We start from the raw sequence: 20,021 nt of genomic DNA, 5'->3' as shown, positions 1-20,021 counted from the left end.
GGGAAAGGAATTCACTTTTACAAGTAAAATCTAAGTGATTATTTTCTGTAAGTTGCAGCATTTGCTCTTCTAAAAAGACCTCAAGGGCCGGGAGTGCTTGCATGCATGAAGACCCAGGTTCGATTCCTTGGTACCACATACATAGAAAAAGCCAGATGTGGTGCTGTGGCTCAAGTGGTAGAGCTCTAGCCTTGAGAAAAACCCAAGGACAGTGCTCAGGCCCTGAGTTCAAGAGTGGGACTGGCAAAAAATAAAATACCTCAAGTTTAGAACTGCATCCTGGTATTTGGGATAGTTGGATGAGTATTTTTATCCTGAAGCCTAGTTAGCACGGATTCTATGCTTTCCCAGAGGTGTGTGTGTGTGCCTGTATGTGCACGAGATCACAGGAGCTGACGGGTAGGCAGAAGTTACTTTTTCTTCCTCTGATAAGAGACTCCGTCTCCCTGTACATGGCAAGAGGTGAGGCCAGCCAAAGAGCCCTGAGGTCTGTATCTAATGGCTTTTATCACTTACCCTAAGTGTGAGCACTCATGTATAATGGATAGTCTTCACTGAAGGTTTGGAAAAAATAAGCAATATTGTTCTTGGGCATTAGCAATGAATTGTTTCTATATATACAACCCCAAAGCCTATTTTTTTTGTCTTGAAGCTTGTTTTTGTCTGGGCCTGGGAGCTGTCTCTGAGCTCCTCAGCTCAATGCTATGCCCTACCCCAGAGGCACAGCACCAATTCCCGTTTTCTAGTGATTAACTGGAGATAAGAATCTCACGTTCTTTAGTGCCTCGATCTCAGCCTCCTGAGTAGCTAGGATTATAGGTATGAGCCACCCTGCCCAGCCACCAGATGTGTCCTTGATGAATTTGGGAGAAGCCTGGATTTCAGATTATAGATGGTTAGGGTGCTACTATAGTAGGGCAAAAAATTTAGTGGTGGTTGTGTTTGAGAAAGAGAAGGCAGGCTCAGAGGCTGGTAGAGTCAATCCTGGTTGTTTTATAGCTTGACGATTAGAAGAAATGACATTAACTATATTAAATTAAATGACCTTAGTTTCTCCCAGAACTATACAAACTGTCAAGAACGCAAAGGCAAGGGTATGAGTTCCTGAGCTGTGGGTATGTACACGGACATGGGTTTTAGTGTCAGGTAACCCTGCTTACGAACCATTCCTTTACCATCTCTGGTATGTTCTTACTTTTGGAAAGTCTGGTACAAGTGACTCCAATTGGAATCTTACAACTTTCCCTCTTGCTGGAGTCTTAGTTTTTGCTAAACTCTGTGTGTGTGTGTGTGTGTGTGTGTGTGTGTGTGTGTGTGTGTGTGTGTGTGTGTGTGTGTGTGTGTGTGTGTGTGTGTGCATGGTCCCTCATCTCCAGAATGGGAGGGTTTTCCTTGAGCTGAGGTCAATAAGGGACCCTACGCCCCTTCCCTCCCCTTCCCCTCCTTCCCTCCCCCTCCTCCCCCCTCTTCTCCTCCCCCCATCTTCAGAGAGAGGCCAGGAGGCCTCTTTTTACTTCTTCCACCAAACAGACATTTTAGATCCAAGTCAGAAACAAGAAGAGGCCCTGGGCAGGAGAGAAGTGTCTGTGTGGGAGAGAGCACAGTTCAGTCCATCCCCAGAGCACCTGGAGGAGGGCAGAGGGTGAGCTACCGCTCACAAGTACGCAAGTAGCCAGGCAGCTTAGCCAAAGGCATGCCGCTGACCTTCTCCACTCATTCCCTCATTGACAGGCAAGGTGGGTCTGACATGTCGAATGCCAGAACTCATTACAACCAGAGCCTCTTGGTCTTTCTAAAGGTCCAACAGTAACCTCAAAAACAATCCCTAGTCACAGCCTCACGAAGACCCTATTGTTTACTTCCAAATGTGAGTTGCTGAGAAGCTGGAAAAGGTGAACTCAAGACGCTACCTAACTTGTCCACAAACGTGCAGAGCATTCCCACAGAAGAAAGAGAGCAAAGAGGTGGAGGCGATGGGGACACCACCGTGGCTCAAGCAGAGGCTTTCACCCCTCCAGAGAATGAAGCCCTGAGTCCCCAAGGAGCTCCAGACCCGCCGCAGTGGAGTAGGCAAACACGTTCCGTGCTCACGTCTGGAGTATGTAAACACGTTCCGTGCTCACGTCTGGGATGCATCCCCTGGGAAGCAAAGGCAAGCTCCGGCCCTGCTTTGGCCTTGCTTGCAGCCGAGGGCACCCATGGGTAAACTCACAAAAACGCAAAACCTCGCAGCTCACGAGGTGATGATGCTCTGATGGTTCAGAAGACTAAGCATTGTCATTATGACCAATAGCTCGTAAAGATTTCCAGGGAATCTGAGACTTTTATGTTAGTACTTTCTCTTCTTAGGATCAAAGAACCTAGGACACAATCCTTTGACAGGATTACATTTTCTCTCACAAATCAAGCTGTGGGATAAAGAAACAACTGGATGTGGACAAGTGGTCACTTCATAAGCCAAATATTTAGCAACTGTGTGTATGTGTGTATATATATAAACATATACACTGGATTTATATATCCAAACACATACATATAGAAACAAATGAGCCCACAAAATGTTCTTGTTGTATTTCTCAATGCCTAAACATTGCTAGATGTATTTAAAATACAGAAAAAGAGGGGGTCAGGAGTTCAGCCTAGTGCTAGAGTGCTTGCCTAGCGTGCACGAAGTACCACATACATAGAAAACACTGGAAGTGGTGCTGAGGCTCAAGTGGTAGAGCTCCAGCCTTGAGAAAACCCAAGGAAAGTGCGTAGGCCATGAGTTCAAGCCCCAGGACTGGCAAAACAAAATCACTGTAACAGAAAAAGAGTATATAATATAATTATCTGAAACAATATTCAAATGGTCACTAGAGGTCAGATTAAGGATGACTGAGAACAGGCCTGCAGCGTTAAGGTTCACTGACACATGACAGTGGGCAGTGTCGGCCTGAGAGCTGGGGCGGCTCTCCCAGAGCACACTGAAGCAAGCCCATGGGAACAGACATATGGTGCCTGGCGTTGGTGGCTCATGCCTGTAGTCTATCAGTAGGCAAAGATCTGAGGATCAAGGTTCAAAGCCAGCCTGGGCAGGAAATACTGTGAGATTCTTATCTGCTATTAACCACCAGAAAACTAGAAGTAGAGCTGTGGCTCAAAGTGGTAGAGCACTAGCCTTGAGCAAAAGGGACAGCTCCCAGGCCCCAAGTCCAAGCCCCACAAGCAACCAAAAAAAGAGAAAGAGGGGGGTGGGGGAAGAAAAAGACAAAAGAATAGAAACATGTTAGGATTCTGGGGTCAGACAGGAAGAGGGATGATTCTCAGCATCCTAGACAGGAGTGGAATTAGAATCAAGATATCTAAAAACTTTTACACAATATTTACCAGCGATCTACAATGTTGTCATTTCTTTTACAAGGTAACTGTGACACATGTCACAGAAGGAAGTCAGCGCAAAGAGTTTGTAGCAGCAAGGTGAGTTGCTGTGAAGACTGCACAGAGACACCGGTAAGGTGAAACACGGGCATGTGGAAGAGACATTAAAAGTGATGAATCCAAACCATCCCACACAATGCCACAGTCAAACGAACATTACTTTATTCAAGCATTTATAGAATCATTAATATTTTAAGATTAAGGCCATAATTTAGATGTGAAAAAGGCAAATTGCCTCAATATTTTTTTTTCCACAGAAGAAATAGCAAAAGGAGAAATGGTGTAACCACAACAAAACTGATGCTACTGAAAACAAATCAAGCCTACAAATCTTCCCTCCCTTGGTAAGAAATGAGATCAGAAAAACCAACATCAGAAACGTACCGAACACCAACACGTTCTCTAGGTGACATAGCACATGAACAGAGATTCCACTTCTCAAAACTTTCTTCTGCTTAGGGTTTTTATCAGAGCAACTTTGACGTCTTTGTTCCTCAAGCTGTAGATTAGGGGGTTGAGCATGGGAACCACGATGGTGTAGATGACAGAAGAGATTTTCCCTTCATCCATCGTCCCAGCAGAGGAGGGTTTCAGGTACATGAACGTACACGACCCGAAGAACAGAGACACGGTGACGATGTGGGAGCTGCAGGTGCTGAAGGCTCTGGACCGGCCCTGGGTGGACCGAATTCTAAAGATGCTGGAAAGGATAAAGCCGTAAGAGACAAAGATGACGAGACTGGGCAGGATGATGTCTTTCCCCCCTACAATGAAGATCTCCACCTCGTTGACGCGCGTGCTGGTGCAGGAGAGCTGCAGCAAGGGGATAAGATCGCAGAAGAAGTGGTTGATGGTGTCAGCCTCGCAGAAGGTCAGGCGCAGCACGCACCCCGTGTGGATGGTGGCGTCGCAGAGCGCCATCAGGTAGGAAGCCAGCACGAGGGAGGAGCACACCTTGGGAGACATGGAGGTCCCGTACACGAGGGGGTGGCAGATGGCCGCGTAGCGATCGTAGGCCATGGACGTGAGCACGTACCACTCGGAAATGACGAAGAAGCAGAAGAAGTACAGCTGGGTCATGCAGCCCTCGTAAGAGATGACATTTCTGCTCACCACAAAGTTGACCAGCATCTTGGGGGTGATCACGGTAGAGTAACAGAGGTCTACGAAGGACAAGTTGAAAAGGAAAAAGTACATGGGCGTGTGGAGGTGGGGGTTCAGGATAACGAGGACGATCAACCCCAAGTTCCCCAAGGCTGTGGTCGTGTATATGGCCAGGAACAGGAGGAAGAGGGGTATCTGGAGGTCAGGCTCATCTGTCAGGCCCTTCAGAATGAATTCAGTCACCAAAGAGCCGTTTGCAAGGCCCGGTCCTTCCCCAGAGGATCTGCAGACACCAGAGTGAGGGGCGTTAGAGGACATCACAGCACCACCTGAGAACGTCTGAGATGCCCCTAATCCAGAGAACCCGCCCTAATGCCCCATTACACCGAGTGGCATCTGTGCCCCTTAATGGGGTCTTAGAGTCACCGAGAATCCATTTAGAGCTGAGGGCGCCCAGCCTCAGGGCGATGGGCAGAGCTGTCCAGTGGGAAGGTGGCTGGCAGAGAAGCAGAGCAGGGAGAAGGGGCCTGGGAGGCACAGGGCGCCTCTTCCACGACCTACCTACCATCCGAGTGTGGCTTCAGCTCTCTGCTGGTCAACTCCAGGTCGGAGCCTGACCACCTGGCACTGACCTCTGTGCAGAATGGAATCTGGTGGAGGGAGTCAGAGCTAGGAATATTCTTTTTGATCGAATACAGGAAGGCAGGAGAGTAAAGTCTAGGAATAGTTAAGTTCCTGCCCCTGACACGGAAAACTAAAGCTATCCGAGTGGGATCTGTCTGCTGAGAGAAAACTTAATGATTATAACACCATCGTGACCACTGTGTCCACAGACCCTGCAATCCTCTGCACAAGTCTCCGAGCATCTCCCACCAAGTCCACGCAAACCTCTGGACAGATTACATTGTGAAGAAGCAGGTGCGTCTCAAGATGCTCAGACTGCATTTCAGAAGGTCAGGATGCTATGATAACCACAATAAGACAATGGGAAAGAAGCACTGCTTTCGGTGCCTGGGATTGTGGGAGTCAAAATCAGGTGCTATTTGGCTAAAGGATAAAAAGCTTTAATTATGAAAAATGTTTAGGGCTAATATTTCTAATAGGAAATATATTATTAATTGCCAGCAATATTTTATTATCTGATTGGAATTTACTGATAGGCTACTTTCATTTTTTTTGTCAGTTGTGGGGCTTGAACTCAGAGTCTGGTACTGTCCCTGTCTCTTTCATTCAAGGCTCGCACTTCACCACTTTGAGCCACAGCATCATCTCTGGTTTTTGGTGGTTAATTGGAGATGAGAACCTCACAGCCTTGCCTGGGAGGGCTGGCTTTGAACCGTGATCTGAAGATCTCAGCCTCCTTAGTAGCTAGGATTACAGGCGTGAACCACCAGTGCCCAGTGGATACATTTTTACAATGATTTTCTCGCTATGTGTGCAAACATATACAACAAAACCACAAAGAAAGGAAATGCTGACTTGACGGACATGTTAACTCCATTCTTGAGTCATTTCATGATGTATGATCCACAATACTTATCTAGACAATACATTTCACCTCGTGTATATAATTTTTATGTTAATATGTTGAAACAAATCCTCCTTTAAAGAGAAAATGCTTGCGTTTCCTTGTCACTGAGGTCTGTCCCCGGTGTCAGGAGAGGCAGAACAATGCCAGTCTAAACCTTCTGTGCCTATGATGCCAAGAAGTACAACCTCATTCTCCCTGTTCAAATATTCCTGAGCTACTGACTGTGGTTGTGAAGTCAACCTCTAGTCCTCTAAAGCAGCAATGAAAAAGAAACATACCTCATCACTGCCACCACAGCCAACTGACGAGACAGCAGAGGGGTTGACAAGACTTTAGGGACGCAGCTTTGTGGTTAGAAGCAGGGGCAAAGGCACTCGGTCTCATCTCAGTGACAGACTCCAGAGTGAACGAGGAGACGGGGCTACTGAATTTACATAGCAGACCAGACCAGCCTCTCGTGCCTTGGGGATGAGCGTTTGGCTCAGCCAGGCCATTCCCTCTAGGGACTGTGCACCCTTCCTACTCGAGCCAACACGAAACTCCCATCTCCGCGTCACCTTGATCCCTGCAGGGAAATCTATGGCTTTAGATCTTGGCCTCTGTGTTGCCACATCATTAGCGGCAATGGGCGGCCTCGGCTGCCGCCCTACTTCCTTCCTTACTGAGGGCATAAAACAATGCTCAGGTAGTGTTGCAACTCAGTTCAATTACATTTTGCTCACGGTGGGTCGCAGATATCCCCAGAATGACTTCTATTGTATTACATTCCTAAAGAGTACTTTTAAACAGGCACTGGAGACTTCTGCTTGGGAATCTTTTCCAGAGTTCCTCAATACGTTTCAGGGCTGAGGTCAGCCATTTCTGAACTCGTAGAAAAGAATGAGGGCAACAAGAGAACTAGAGGCTCTGCGTCTAATACTCTTTCCCCACTTCCTGTCATATCTTGGACAAGTTAGGAACTCTGAAATACTTCTTACAGATGGCTTACAGGTGAAAACCAGACCATGGGGCATTGTACAAGTGGTCTAACACATCTGGATAGGATCAGTGAAAACCCCTGCAGTCACGAGGGGAATAGTCCAGAGAGAAAAACTGTGAGCATAGTGTCTTGAGTCAAAAGGTTGTATTGGAAATAGTTCTTGAGCCAACCATAAGTCTGAGTGAACCAGGCATCTATCTACAGGGAGACCTGATTTGGAGAAGGAAGATACCTCTGAGCAGAAGGAATGCGAAATTTCATTCTTAGGGTTCACTTGTATGGAGACGAAGGAGGATTTATGGCCTGGAACACAGGAATTCTACATAGCAATCATGTCGTCACACTGTTCTGCTAATGGCAATTCTGCACTTCCACATATTACCTTTAGCTTCCATAAGCAAATGGAAAGAAGCACAAATGGTTTCTAAATACCCAAAGGTAGGCCCGGGTCAGCAGGGGCTATCGCTGGCCATGGCCCGTGTCAGCACCCCTGGCTGCGGGCCCAGCCCCGCGGGGCACACTGGCCCTGTGCTGTTCCAGTAACTTGCCCTAAATGCTGTCCCTATCTCTGGACATGGCACTTGAGAAGAATCCAGACAAAACAAGAATAATGTCAGGTGCCTCCTGTATAACATTTGAGGAAATACAACCAATACCTGATGACAGGAGCAGATGAGTGTTTGAGACCAAGGGAACCATACACAAAAATTGCATAGGGCGAAGAGAAAGCTTTGGGGATAATAGATGATCGCGTGTACATGGTGCCAAAGCCACAGCCCTGGAGCCCAGGCTGGCAGTCGCATACCAATTATGCCTCAATAAAGTTGGTTTTCATTGTTTAAAAGCAGAGGGTGAGGATGATGATGATGGTGATGGTGATGATGATGACGATAATGATTCCTCTCCCCCTCCCCCAAATCGTAGCTAGATGGAGGGTTGAGCAATACAACACCTGCTTAGAAAGCACAAGGCCCTGAATTCAAACCCTAACACTGCTAAAATTAAAACTGCTTGTAGGCTGGAGTGTGTGGCCTGGTGATGGAGTGCTTGCCTAGCATGCATGAAGACCTGGGTTCGATTCCTCGGTACCACGTACATAGAGAAAACCCAGAAGTGGTGCTGTGGCTCAAGTGGTAGAGCTCTAGCCTTGAAGAAAGTCCAAGGACAGTGCTCAGCCCTGAGTTCAAGCCTCAGGATTGGCCAAAAAAAATTTTTAAAAATTCTACTTCCTTGTTTTCGAAGAAATAAAGGAATAGAATACAGGTTTCCATCCGCCTGTATGTCATAACAGCCTGCAGCTATGATAGTTTACTTATAGAATGTTTATCTTGAGCAAATTCAAGACGCAACAAAAAGGTTTTCTTTCTGAGCCTTCCCAAGAAACACTGCTTTCCACTCCACTCCAGGAAGGTCAAATCCCCCATTGGTTCAGAGACACTCCCTTCCGAGGACACATGCGCGAAAGAAGCCCCGGACTGACTTCCCCGGTTGTTGCTTAGCCATGATAATTCCAACAGCATGACAAGCTCTATCACTGGGGGCTTCTTCTCTTTTACCAGCACAAAATAGATACTTCCTAAAGTGAAAACCAAAAAGCTATCAAGCAAGTCTTCTCTCAAAACGTTGCCAGCAGGAATTTAAAAATAATATTAAATAATGAGCACCTAACTTTAAAGGAAGTTTATTTTCCTGAAATTCTAACTTATGTTAGTTGAAAAATTAGAGATCCACATACAAATTCAAAGAACTGAAACTTCTAAGTCCTCAATACAGTTCAGTGCAGAGGGGCTTCATATTTATTGACTATATATCTCTTAGTGTTAAAATCTAAGACTGTTGCTAGGCTCTCTAAGTTTCTGAATTACAAACATCTGAAAAAAATGTTTTCCTTTCTTCTTTCTTTCATCACTGTACAAACGCTTATGACTTCAGTTAACCATCCTCAACTATTCCAGATCCACTGCTTTACAACTAAAGGAATTATTGAACTGTTTCTTTAAAACAAACAGCAAGAATCAGCCAAACTATCAATTTACATGTTATCTAGAAACAAAGCATACTCAACATTAAAAATAGAGATGTTCTTCTATTTTATACTTGGAATAAAATTAGTAAAAAAAAAAAGATTTGTCAGAGTAGATTTGAAACAAGAGGGTATTGGTTCAGTTTAGATTTTTGTTTCCAAAAATCTGTTTTGTGGCCAAAAGGGAATGCTAGCACACTGTTGGTGGGAATGTAAACTTGTTCAGCCACTCTGGAAAGCAGTATGGAGATTCCTCAAAAGACTACACCTAGAGCTCCCCCATGACCCAGCAATCCCTCTTCTGGAGATTTATCCAAATGACCACAAACAAATTATACGAAAGCACTACCACGTTCATTGCAGCATTATTTACTGTAGAAAAGATATGGAACCAACCCAGATGCCCCTTAGTAGCTGAATGGATCAAGAGAATGTAGTGTGTGTGTGTATACACACACACACACACACACACACACACACACACACACACACACACACACACAATGTAACTCTATGCTCCCACAAGAAAGAATGACATCACCACACTCATAAGGAAATGGAAAGACTTGGAAAAAATCATAGTAGTGAAGTAAGCCAGACCCAAAGAAACCGACTCCATGGTTTTCCTCATTTGTAACAATTACTATATGCCTAGGATTCTCCTAGGAGACCACAGTCGTTCAATAGCTATGTAAATACGACTATGTAAGATGGTGCTAAGCAAAATGAACCACAGGATATGGAAACAAGACGTTTTTCTTTGTTGTTGTTTTTAATGTACCTTGTGGAGTGATTTCTTTATTCTTTTGTGCCCCCTCCCCTGTGGGCTATCCGCTGGTGTCACTGTATTTGATTTTGGTACTCTGGGTCTTGTACATTCGTTTATCTGAAGTGAGGAAAGGAAGGGGAACAATGAAGCGCTGAGACACAGAACAAAGGAGACCCAGAGCCACAGCCACACCACAAACTTTACAACCTAGGGGGAGAGAGAAAGTGGGAAAGAATGAGGGAGGCGGTAACAGTGTCCGACAAGAAATGTACTCATGTCCTTACGTATGTAAGTGTAACCCCTCTGTACATCACCTTAACACTAAAATTAAATTTAAAAAAGATAAGGCATTTTAAGGAAATTGTTGATCTCCCTGATCTTCAGAATATTGTCTGGGCAATAAATATGTATGACGGTTCTATTTTCATCTACCTGGTATACAAAGGTAAATATGAAAATTATTCCAAAAGAAATGAAGTGCATAGAGTTTGGAGCTATACAATGAGTCACAGCTGAAAAGCCTTTGGAACTTGTATATGTGTGAAATCATGGGCAGAGCAGGCATAATTCTAATGAGGAAAACAGGGAAATGGAAGACACAGATTGTGACGCTCGTGCTTGCAGAGTTAATAGGTAGAACAAACCCTACACATCTCTTCAGTGACAAAAACAGCATCCTCAAGTCAGCTAACCGTTTATAGAACAGTTTGTCCTTCTTAAAGTTATGGAAATGGGAAAATTTGAAGTATTTCTCAATGCCATTATTGCAGAAAAACTGTTTAAAGGTGAAATAGATATAAAAGGTGGGGGAAAGAAAAGAGACTATCACTCATAACAAGGGAAATGTTAGCTGTCCCCATGATTAGAAAAACAACAGGAAATGATCATTCAAAATGGACTTCCTTCAATATATACACAGAGGCGCTGTTTCTGGTCAACACTTTCTCCTGCTCATCGCTTTCCCCAGGGCAGCGTTGACACCCTTGCTGCTCAGGCTGTAGACTGAGGGCTCATCAAGGAACCACGGTGCTGTAGAGGACAGAGGAGGTCGTCCCCTCAGCCCCAGACCCAGAAGACGACGGCTTCAGGGACACACACGCTCCTGATCCAAAGCCCAGAGACGGCCACGACGTGGGAGCTGCAGGTGCCCTGGCCCTGGCGCTGGCCTCGCAGGAGCTGACGCTGGTGAGGAGGAGGCCTTCAGAGACCAGGATGTGGATGGTGTCCCGAGCAGCACCTCCAGTGCACTGACCGCGTCACAGGGAGGGTGTGGCAGAAGCAGTGGTTGGTGGCGTGGGCCGCAGCACCAGAAAGTGGCCTGAGGTGGGAAGCAAGCAGGAGGCGCGAGCACCGTTAGGGGACGTGGTGGCATGGCAGAGGAGCCGGTGGTAGATGGCCACGGACAGGCACACATACCACTCGGAAATGACAACAAGAAAGCAGTAGGAGCAGAGTCGGGACGTACACCCCGCGTGAGACAGGATGCTCTGCTCCAGAATGAGGTTGATCAGCCAGAACGAAGGCTGAGTTAAAGAGGAAAGAATACAGGGGAGTTGAAGGTGTGAATCCAGCCCGATCAGGGTTGCCAAGCCCCCACTCCCCAGCAGAGACCGCATGCACAAGCAGGAACAGGAAGAAGGAGGGCAGCTGCAGGCCAGGCTGGTAACCCCACCAGAAGGAACTCAGTCACCAAGGAGCTGCTGGCAGGAGCCCTCCCCCTGGATGGAAAGCCACAGACGCAGCAGCCGAGAGTGACCTTAGAGGAAAGGACAGTTCTCCTCAGTAAGCCTGAAAAAACCAACATGGCGTATGACTGGAATTAACTGAGGGTAGCCTAATTCGGACCCACAGAACCTGGCTTTACTACCAGCATGTTTCTGAGTAATGCTGTTTCACCTGCACTGGAGCTGGTAAACCAAGTCTGGAAGGCCCAACATCAAATCCACCAGACAGAGTAGGCAGGAACACTCACAGAGGCAGACACGACCGCAGGAAGAAGCCAGGTGAACCAAGACAGAATCCTCTTTTTTTGCTCTCGGCATTTCTTGCTTCACCTTTCTCTCATCAGAGAGTCAGAGGCCTTTGCAATGTGATATCAGCCTCTAAAACATAGTAGACTCGACTGCATTGGAAAAAAAATACTATTCCTAATCAAAGATGAATGAATCCAAGTCTCCAAATGATTTAGGTGCTTTCCAGTGCCATAGAGTCATGAGTTTGGGAGAGTGACAGGAAACCACTTTCCACGTGTGCCCAGAACTGCTGGACATACTCTGTCACCTTGCTAAGAATGGCTATTTATACCATTTCATTGAAAATACAGGGAACATCTGAGATCCTTCCTCTTGCATTATTACAAACTGACTTTAGTCTCTCGCATTGTAGAAACCCTGGACGATTCCTTGTTGTACATTTACCTCAATGCCTCTAGAAGATCAGTGGCAGACTGTTTCCAGTATGCAGAGCGTATCCCTCTGAACTGCAGATTGCAGGCGATGAATAGCGAAGATGGCTATTGTCACTTTTGCTCTTGATAAGAGAGACTTACTGTATTTTAACAACACATACTTGTTACATAGCAGGACAGGAGATCTCTCAGTGTCTTCTCCAGGGAACAAATTTTACATGTAACAAGGAAGTGAGGAAATTGTACGTTTCCCCTAGGTCACAATCTACTGTTAGTCCTTTAGGGACTCAATATATGACTCAAGCTCTCCCTTCACTCAAGGGATAGTAAATTTTCCAAGGAGCGTAAAAAATAAAATCCTATTTCTTAGCAAGATGAAGAAGCAGCATGTTCTGGATTCTTGTTTTCTCATGAACATATCAATTCCATAACAATTAGGAACCAATCCCATTCGTATATACAATGGGATTTTACTCATCCATTAGAAGGAATGGTATGGACCATTCAAAAAGAAATGCCCTCAAAAAATTATGTTAAATGAGGTAATTCAGGCTCAGAGAGACAACGGATGCATGTTTCCCCCTATATTTGGAAGCTAGATTCGGCATATAAACTCATAAGACATTGAGTGGTGTGTGAATGTATACTAATGCACTGAAATGTGATAGATTCAAGGGAAGATTCAAATAGGGTATAACCCCTTAGAAAGGCAAAATCAAAGTTTATCAAATGAAGCATCAGAAAGCGGGAATTCGAAAGGGGGTTGGGCAGTCAAGGAGAAGGGGTAGATGAAAGAAGAAAAGGTGGGGGGTGGAATACAAAAAGAATCCAATGTATATCCTACAAAATTAAGAAAAATAAGAGAACAGTGGGTGAGAATGTTGAAAGGGATGACACTGATCAAGATATATTCATAAACTACTTTGTTAAATGGTACCTCCTTCTTATAATTACACTACTTCAAGACAAATAATAATTTAAAAATTTGTCAGTAGTGTCTTTGTACCCATGTCTAGTCATATTGAATCTGTTAGGGGAATATGAGTTATCCTCTTGCCATAATCCTGGTTCCTAGCACAGAACCATGGAATTGGGACAAAGCTTCCTGGGAAAGGAAGGAGACACACTAAATAGTAAGTCAACTAGTCAGACACAAGCAGCTAGGATAGTGGGACTCTGAAACGATTTCTCGTGTAGCCGGAAAGTATTTATTGCTAAGTAGAGACATTCCAAAGGTTTTGACCCTAGAGAAAACCAATGTCCACTCTTAGTGATTTCCCTTTGACCAAGAGAGGTGGACAAAGGAAATGAGGAATGAAACTAAGTAAGAACTACAGGTAAACCCCAAACCCAGGAACTAAAAGGGTACAATCTATCAAATGAGCAAGTTACTTGGTTTCTTAGGTCTCATGCATCTGTCTATAAAATATACTTCACTTTGTGGGGGGAGAGAAAATGAGATAGGCATGAAATGTGATTTCCTGACTCCTCTTCATTTTGATTACTCTAAATCATCAGTGAAAAATAAACAGACCTTAACTTTTGTCACTTCACCAGACATCTACCAATATTACAAGAGTTCAGTAAGGTTCTTACCTATTACCAGGCAGAAACCTGATCAGTCTTCTTCCGGTGAATAGAGACCAGGCACAAACAGACACAAGGACAGCATATTTACATAGTAGATCTAGTGATTCTTAGTTCACAGGGACGAATATTTTGCTCAGGTATTCACTCATCTTCAGGACCTGCACTTGCTTCATGATTGAGCCAATGGAATCATAATTTCTGCTTTCTTATGACTGCCCTCCCAGATGAGTTTTGTCTTCTAATCACTAATAATATATCTCTGTAAATCTGAATTCTATTACTTAAATCTTCTGTGTACAAGATGTAAACGTTTGTAATAGTCAAGAGTCTTATTCACAATTGTGTTCATAGTGGCAACTGCTGTAGAGGTGAAAGAGTAGACACTTATTAGATACACCTGAAAACAACTTATCCTGAACCTGAAAAGCACCAGGATCTTCCCTCCCTCCATCTGATAAAAGAATTGATCTCAGCATAACAGGGTAAAGCAAGAAGAAACTGGAAAACGCTCAACACAGGGTCTTTTACTTCAAGCGACTCCTGATATCAGGAGAGTCTGTTACGCCTAGCACGGGGACAGTTGGCCTGAGCTTCAGGACTTCCACCTCCCACACGTGCTGGGCACCGTCTCTGTCTATTCAGACGTTTTTGACTTCTTCACATCTCAGAGGAAAAGGGTTCTGAAGACATCCCGGTGGATGCTTAGGGCAACGGAGAGGAAAGAGTGCTGCGCTGATATTTTTAGCTTTTGCTTCTTGGTTCTCTTTTAATATTTATTATTTTTAATTTCTCTGTTATCTCAAGACTACCAGGAGCATAGAAAGACATAGGATAGGTGGGTAAGGGGGACAAAAGGAGGAGAGAATAAGGTGAAAGTACATTGTATGCATTTATGCCAATGGCATAGTACACAGTTATACTGTATACTGTATACAATTACTATAAACAAAGAAACTGATAGTTATCGATATCCTTTGTTTCTTCATTTCCGGAGATTCATATGTCAAGGAAATCCGTCATGATGGGGAAGAAAAGTATTCCAGCTTTCTGTCCTGGTAACCTGGCAGCTACCCGTCGGTTAGCACGCGTGAGGAGTCCCCGTCAGCATTTCCTAGCTGTGACACCTTGGGAAAGCCACAACATCACAAACGTTGCTCCTTTAAAAGGCCTGCATATGAATGGTGGGGCACACCCTTCGTAATGGATGGAAAGACGGGAAAACTAATACCACGACACTTTCCAAGTCCTAGTAGCCACTCGACGAGCGGCCATCTCCAGGCTAAGACCCGAATCCACTCAGCATTCTGTTGGTGCCAGTCCCATTTTCTGTGTCAGGAGGGGTTTGTTTCATGAACTTGAAATACAGCAACATGAATTTATAACTATTTATTATCATATTTCTTGAAGCACTGACTTCATAAGTGTGCCCCGTTTAAGGGCCCTGCAGGATAATCAGGGATAAACTTCTAATAACTTAAAAATGAACTCTACGCGGAATGCAACCCATTCGAAGTGATTGTGGTGCTATCTCTGGAGAGAAAATACCTCACATGAGTTGCTGACCTACTTGAAAATTTCACATTGGACAAATGAAGAACACCGAAGATGTGGGGACCAAAGAAAATGAAGACAATAGATGTCCCTTAGGAGTTCATAATGATGAGGACAGGAGGGCAATATCGCTTTGAGCTTAAAGGATGTATAATCCCTAAAGAGAATGGAATCTATGAGCAGAATATTGATCCCCAAGGAGCAGCAGATTCAGAAAAGAATCCTGTGTATACAGGATCCACTCATTTCTGTTTATACCTGTAGTCTGTTCACTAGCCTGAGACTGAGCAAGTAACTACCTTGCACAGAGCCCACAGCACTATGTCATTAAATGCAAATAAAACCGCGACTGTCTCATCAAATAACACACATGCTAACAAAGGCTATTTGTTTTTCACTGCCGTTTTACAGGATTCAGTTATTGTTACAATTTACCAACTGCTGTGAACAACCATTATAAATTTATGATGTTACAGTGATGACAAACCATCAAGATAATCTCTCCTAAGAAGGGTAAGTTTTGAAGTCTATTTATTAATCATCTTCACTAAATAATAATCCCCATGAAAACATTCATGTGCTCATGAAGTATAAAATTCATGAGTAAAATGCATGAGTAAAAGTTTGCATGTATTCATGAGGTATAAAATTTGTTCTTTGAGTGAATATAGACATTATGAAATCACCCAGCCATGAGAACAAGCAAAACAGTTCATGCTTAACTTGGTGTATGAATTCGTAGACATGTACTCTATTGGGATGAAACCCAGTAGAAGTAATGTGGGTGACATCTCAAGGGAAAATAACACCACACACGAGTTGCTATCCCACTTGAAAATTTCACATGAAGAAAAGGAGGGTTAGGGAGTAAGTGTTTATGTAGGATAACTTTTAATATACATCCAGTTAATAAATGTCAAGTCAACAATACAGTGGGATTTTTTTAAACAACACTGTATTTGAGATCTCCATAAACTAATCCTGTTATTTTGTGTGTGGGGGAGGCTTGTCTGTACTTGTTGTTGTTGTTGTTTTTCCCCCCTGGGCACTGTCCTTGGGATTTCCCAAGGCAAGTGGTCTGCCACTTGAGCTACAGCACACTTCCGGCCTTTTCTATGTATGTGGTACCACCATGCCTCCCATCTAGCACTTTTTGCTGGTTTATTGGAGACGGAATCGCTCAGATATTGCTGCTTAGGTGAGCACTGTCAAACTGCAAGATTCCGGGTCTCAGTCCCGAGGAGTTAGGAGCCACCAAGTCCAAGTTCTCTGTACGTTTTGTACAATCCTATGATTCAAATAAAATTGCTAGAGTTATTTCTTTGAACGGTGAATAGAGACTGTTCACAGATGCGGTGGATTCGTGGGTGTCAGTGATGTAATCAGTAAATTCTTCCACCATGGACAGCTCTCACACTCTCCACCGTCCTTCCTGTGACCTGGGCCACCAATTCAACCGCTGCTAGATTCTACCTCTTCTGTTTTAAGTAAGACTGTTCCCTACTCCACCTGAGTTTGATCGTAATTGGAAGTTACCCTCAGGTGGGTGTGTTCTGCCTCCAAATTCACCAGCGCCAAGAAGGCTTAAGCAATGAAGAAATAACTCAGTGGGAGCAAGCACCCCTTTTTCTGGTCCAGCCGCTTCTAACAGCCATGTTTGCCCTCGGCAGCAGTGGCTTTTCACATTCTCCCAGGAAGGCCCCTGCTGCTGGCTCCCATGTGTGATCCTAGCTACTCAGCAGGCTGAGATTGGAGGATTACAATGCAAAGCCAGCCCGGGCAGGAAGACTCCAGTTAATCACCAAAAAGCCAGAAGTGGTAGAAAACTAGCTTTGAGAAAAAAGGTCAGGGATAGCTCCCCAGCCCTGAGTTCAAGCCACAGTACTGGCACGTGCCTGTGTGCACTCACACACATGCACACACACACACACACACCATATATACACACCATACACACACATACACACCATACACACACACATACACACACACCATATATACACACCATACACACCATACACACACACCATACACACACACACACACACACACACACACACATACACACAAGATTCTACTAAGAGGAAAGCATTTTGGCTTGATATGATGGCAGTATTAAAACAGATGATCCAGATCAGGCAAGTTACTTCCAGACACTGTCAATGTACTGGACTCTAGAACATGCAACTGTTGTTGAAAGACCCGGAGTCACGTGACCTCCCAGGCCACACATTTCCTGTCTCCACAGGTTGTCTCACAGAAGAATGGGCCTGACCAATGGCTCTTTGGTGACTGAATTCATTCTGATGGGTTTGACAGACCAGCCTGCTCTCCAGGTGCCCCTCTGCCTCCTGTTCCTGCTGACGTACGTGGTCACTGCACTGGGGAATTTGGGTCTGACCATCCTGGTGGTGTTGAATTCACACCTCCACACCCCCATGTACTTTTTCCTCTTTCACCTGTCCTTCATCGACCTCTGCTATTCCTCTGTAATTACACCCAAAATGCTGGTGAACTTCATGCTCGGGAAGAACGTTATCTCTTACGAGGCATGCATGACGCAGCTCTACTTTTTTTGTTTCTTTGCCATTTCTGAATGCTATGTGCTCACGTCCATGGCCTATGATCGCTACGAAGCCATCTGCAACCCCCTCCTGTACACTACTACCGTGTCTCTGCAAAGGTGTTCCTGCCTCGTTTCCGGTTCTTACTTAGTAGCATTTCTTTGTGCCCTGGCTCACACGGGGTCCATCCTGAGACTGACTTTCTGTGGCGCAGACACCATCCACCACTTTTTCTGCGATCTCCTTCCTCTGCTACAGCTCTCCTGCACCAGCACCTATGCCAGTCAGATAGAGATCTTCATTGTGGGGGGCAAAGACATCATTGTACCCAGCCTCGTTATCTTTACCTCTTACGGTTTCATCCTGGCCAACCTCCTCAAAATCCGGTCCACCGAGGGCAGGGCCAGAGCCTTCAGCACCTGCAGCTCCCACCTGGCGGCCGTCTCTCTGTTCTTTGGATCGTGTGCCTTTATGTACCTCAAGCCCTCCTCCGCTGGGTCCATGGATGAATCAAAGATCTCTTCTGTATTTTACACCATTGTGGTTCCCATGATGAACCCTTTAATCTACAGTCTGAGGAACAAAGATGTCAAACTTGCCCTGAGTAAAACCCTGAGAAGGAGAAAGTTTTGACTGAAACAGAATCACCTTCTGAGTGTAGCTCTACTAATGAGAGATTCTTATTCAACTAATGTGTTTCTAATGGAAATAACAAAAGCAAGAAATGTATTTCCACTGTCATCATCGAATTATCCTTAAAATTATTCTTTCGTTGTCAGTTGGGAGTGCTACACGCTGACAGCCATGGCTTATGATGGAGACGTGGCCGTCTGCGCCCCCTGCGGGACCCAGACCTCAGGGCCCCTCGGACCCGTGCCCAGCTCATGGCAGTCCCTGCCGGCTGGGGTTTTCTGGTGCCATGCTCACGTGGGCATGTGGTCTGGCTTGGCTTCGGCGGCTCCACCACCATCAACCACAACAAGGGCGACATCTTCCCCTCCTCCAGCGCTCCTGCAGCCACACCTATGCCAATGAGCTCACAACTTGTCTCGTGGTGGGTGCCACTGTCCTTTTATCCAGCCTCGTGGTCCTGACTTCGTGCGCCTTGATTCTCTTTAATGTCATCCACATGTAGTCAGGCCAGGGCCGGCCCAAGGCCACGGCCACGGGGGGCTCCCACATTGTCACCGTGGGCCTCTTTCATGGCTCCGGCGGTGGGAGATTTTTCTCCATGTTTCATACCGTTGTGGTACCCATGCTGAACCCCTCATTTACAGCCTGAGGAACCAGGATGTCGAACTCTGAAAAGAACCCCAAGGAAAATCACAGAATGAATGAACAGCGAACTGCTTCGTCCCTCGGATCTTTCCTCTTCTTCCCCCACTCCTCTTCTGTTCTTTCCTTCATCTGTCTTTCCACACTCTGATAGTATTTCTATTGTGACTCTTTTTGTCTTCTTGCCCTTCAATATAGCTGACTGAGACCATGATTGGTCTTAAGATGCAGTCTCGGTCTCAAGTTGGCTCCAGCTGGATCTTTATTCTTAGAATGAAATCTTTACACGTCTGCGGATAACACAAGCTGCTTTTCCTTTCTTGTTTGATTCCTTCCTTCAGTGCAAGACAAGGAGGTGAGTACTTTCAGATAAGTTCACTTGTTTCTTGATAAACCCTTTCTAGTTCAGGTATTTCGTTTTACAAACTGCCATGCAACAAGAACACGAGGAGAAAATTGCGTCGTGTTGGCGCTGTCTTTACACTCAGTATATTTTGGGGGAATTGTAAATTTGGGCAAATCGCATGCAGGAGGGAAAGGCAGTCGTGCTGGCGGGGGGGGGGGACAGCTGGCCATTGTCAGTCTGGAGCCTTCAGTAACAACAGAGAGAAAGCATAGCAGAGCTGGCCATGCATCCCACATACGAAAGAACAGGCATGATCACAACAGAACAACAAGTTGGAGAGGGAAAAGTACACAGCAGCGTGAAGGTGTGAATTCAGTGTATTTAGGATCATCAAAGCTAAATTTCCCAGGGAAGTCAATATAGGATTCCTGTCTCTAAATAGCTCTAGATCTAGATCTGTGT

General features: G+C 45.1%; 2 protein-coding genes and 1 long non-coding RNA gene across 5 annotated transcripts in view; 1 reads left to right on the top strand and 2 right to left on the bottom strand.

The window, feature by feature from the left end:
* Positions 1–20,021, bottom strand: part of LOC150045408 (uncharacterized) — a 262,795-nt gene that overhangs the window by 55,752 nt on the left and 187,022 nt on the right. The window lies entirely within an intron of this gene.
* Positions 3,859–7,794, bottom strand: LOC150045419 (olfactory receptor 8B3-like). The gene is made up of 2 exons (XM_090319787.1): positions 7,691–7,794; positions 3,859–4,807 (listed from the first exon to the last, which is right to left on the bottom strand). The coding sequence occupies exons 1-2, from the start codon at positions 7,792–7,794 to the stop codon at positions 3,859–3,861; spliced, it is 1,053 nt and encodes a 350-aa protein (XP_090175913.1).
* LOC150045418 (olfactory receptor 8B3-like) lies at positions 7,895–18,571 on the top strand. Of its 2 annotated transcripts, XM_090319255.1 has the most exons (2): positions 7,895–7,935; positions 17,632–18,571. In XM_090319255.1, exons 1-2 carry the CDS (start codon positions 7,895–7,897, stop codon positions 18,569–18,571), a joined length of 981 nt encoding a protein of 326 aa, XP_090175381.1. The 2 variants fall into 2 exon arrangements, with proteins under 2 accessions (XP_090175381.1, XP_090175382.1); XM_090319256.1 differs by lacking the exon at positions 7,895–7,935 and having other exon boundaries at positions 17,621–18,571.

The sequence above is a fragment of the Megascapheus bottae genome, chromosome 27 (genome assembly GCF_031878675.1).
Source record: "Megascapheus bottae isolate mThoBot1 chromosome 27, mThoBot2.hap1, whole genome shotgun sequence".
NCBI lineage: Eukaryota > Metazoa > Chordata > Mammalia > Rodentia > Geomyidae > Megascapheus > Megascapheus bottae.
This window is presented reverse-complemented; position numbering and strand designations above follow the sequence as displayed.

What these genes read in the sequence shown, in the direction of transcription:
- LOC150045419 (XM_090319787.1), bottom strand. Translation starts at nt 7,794, where the DNA reads ATGTACACGCGATCATCTATTATCCCCAAAGCTTTCTCTTCGCCCTAT. An exon ending in TCATCTGCTCCTGTCATCAG is followed by an intron (nt 4,808 to 7,690) that starts GTATTGGTTGTA and finishes TGGTGTCTGCAG; the next exon opens with ATCCTCTGGGGAAGGACCGG.
- LOC150045418 (XM_090319255.1), top strand. Translation starts at nt 7,895, where the DNA reads ATGATGATGGTGATGGTGATGATGATGACGATAATGATTCC. An exon ending in ATGATGACGATAATGATTCC is followed by an intron (nt 7,936 to 17,631) that starts TCTCCCCCTCCC and finishes CAGGTTGTCTCA; the next exon opens with CAGAAGAATGGGCCTGACCA.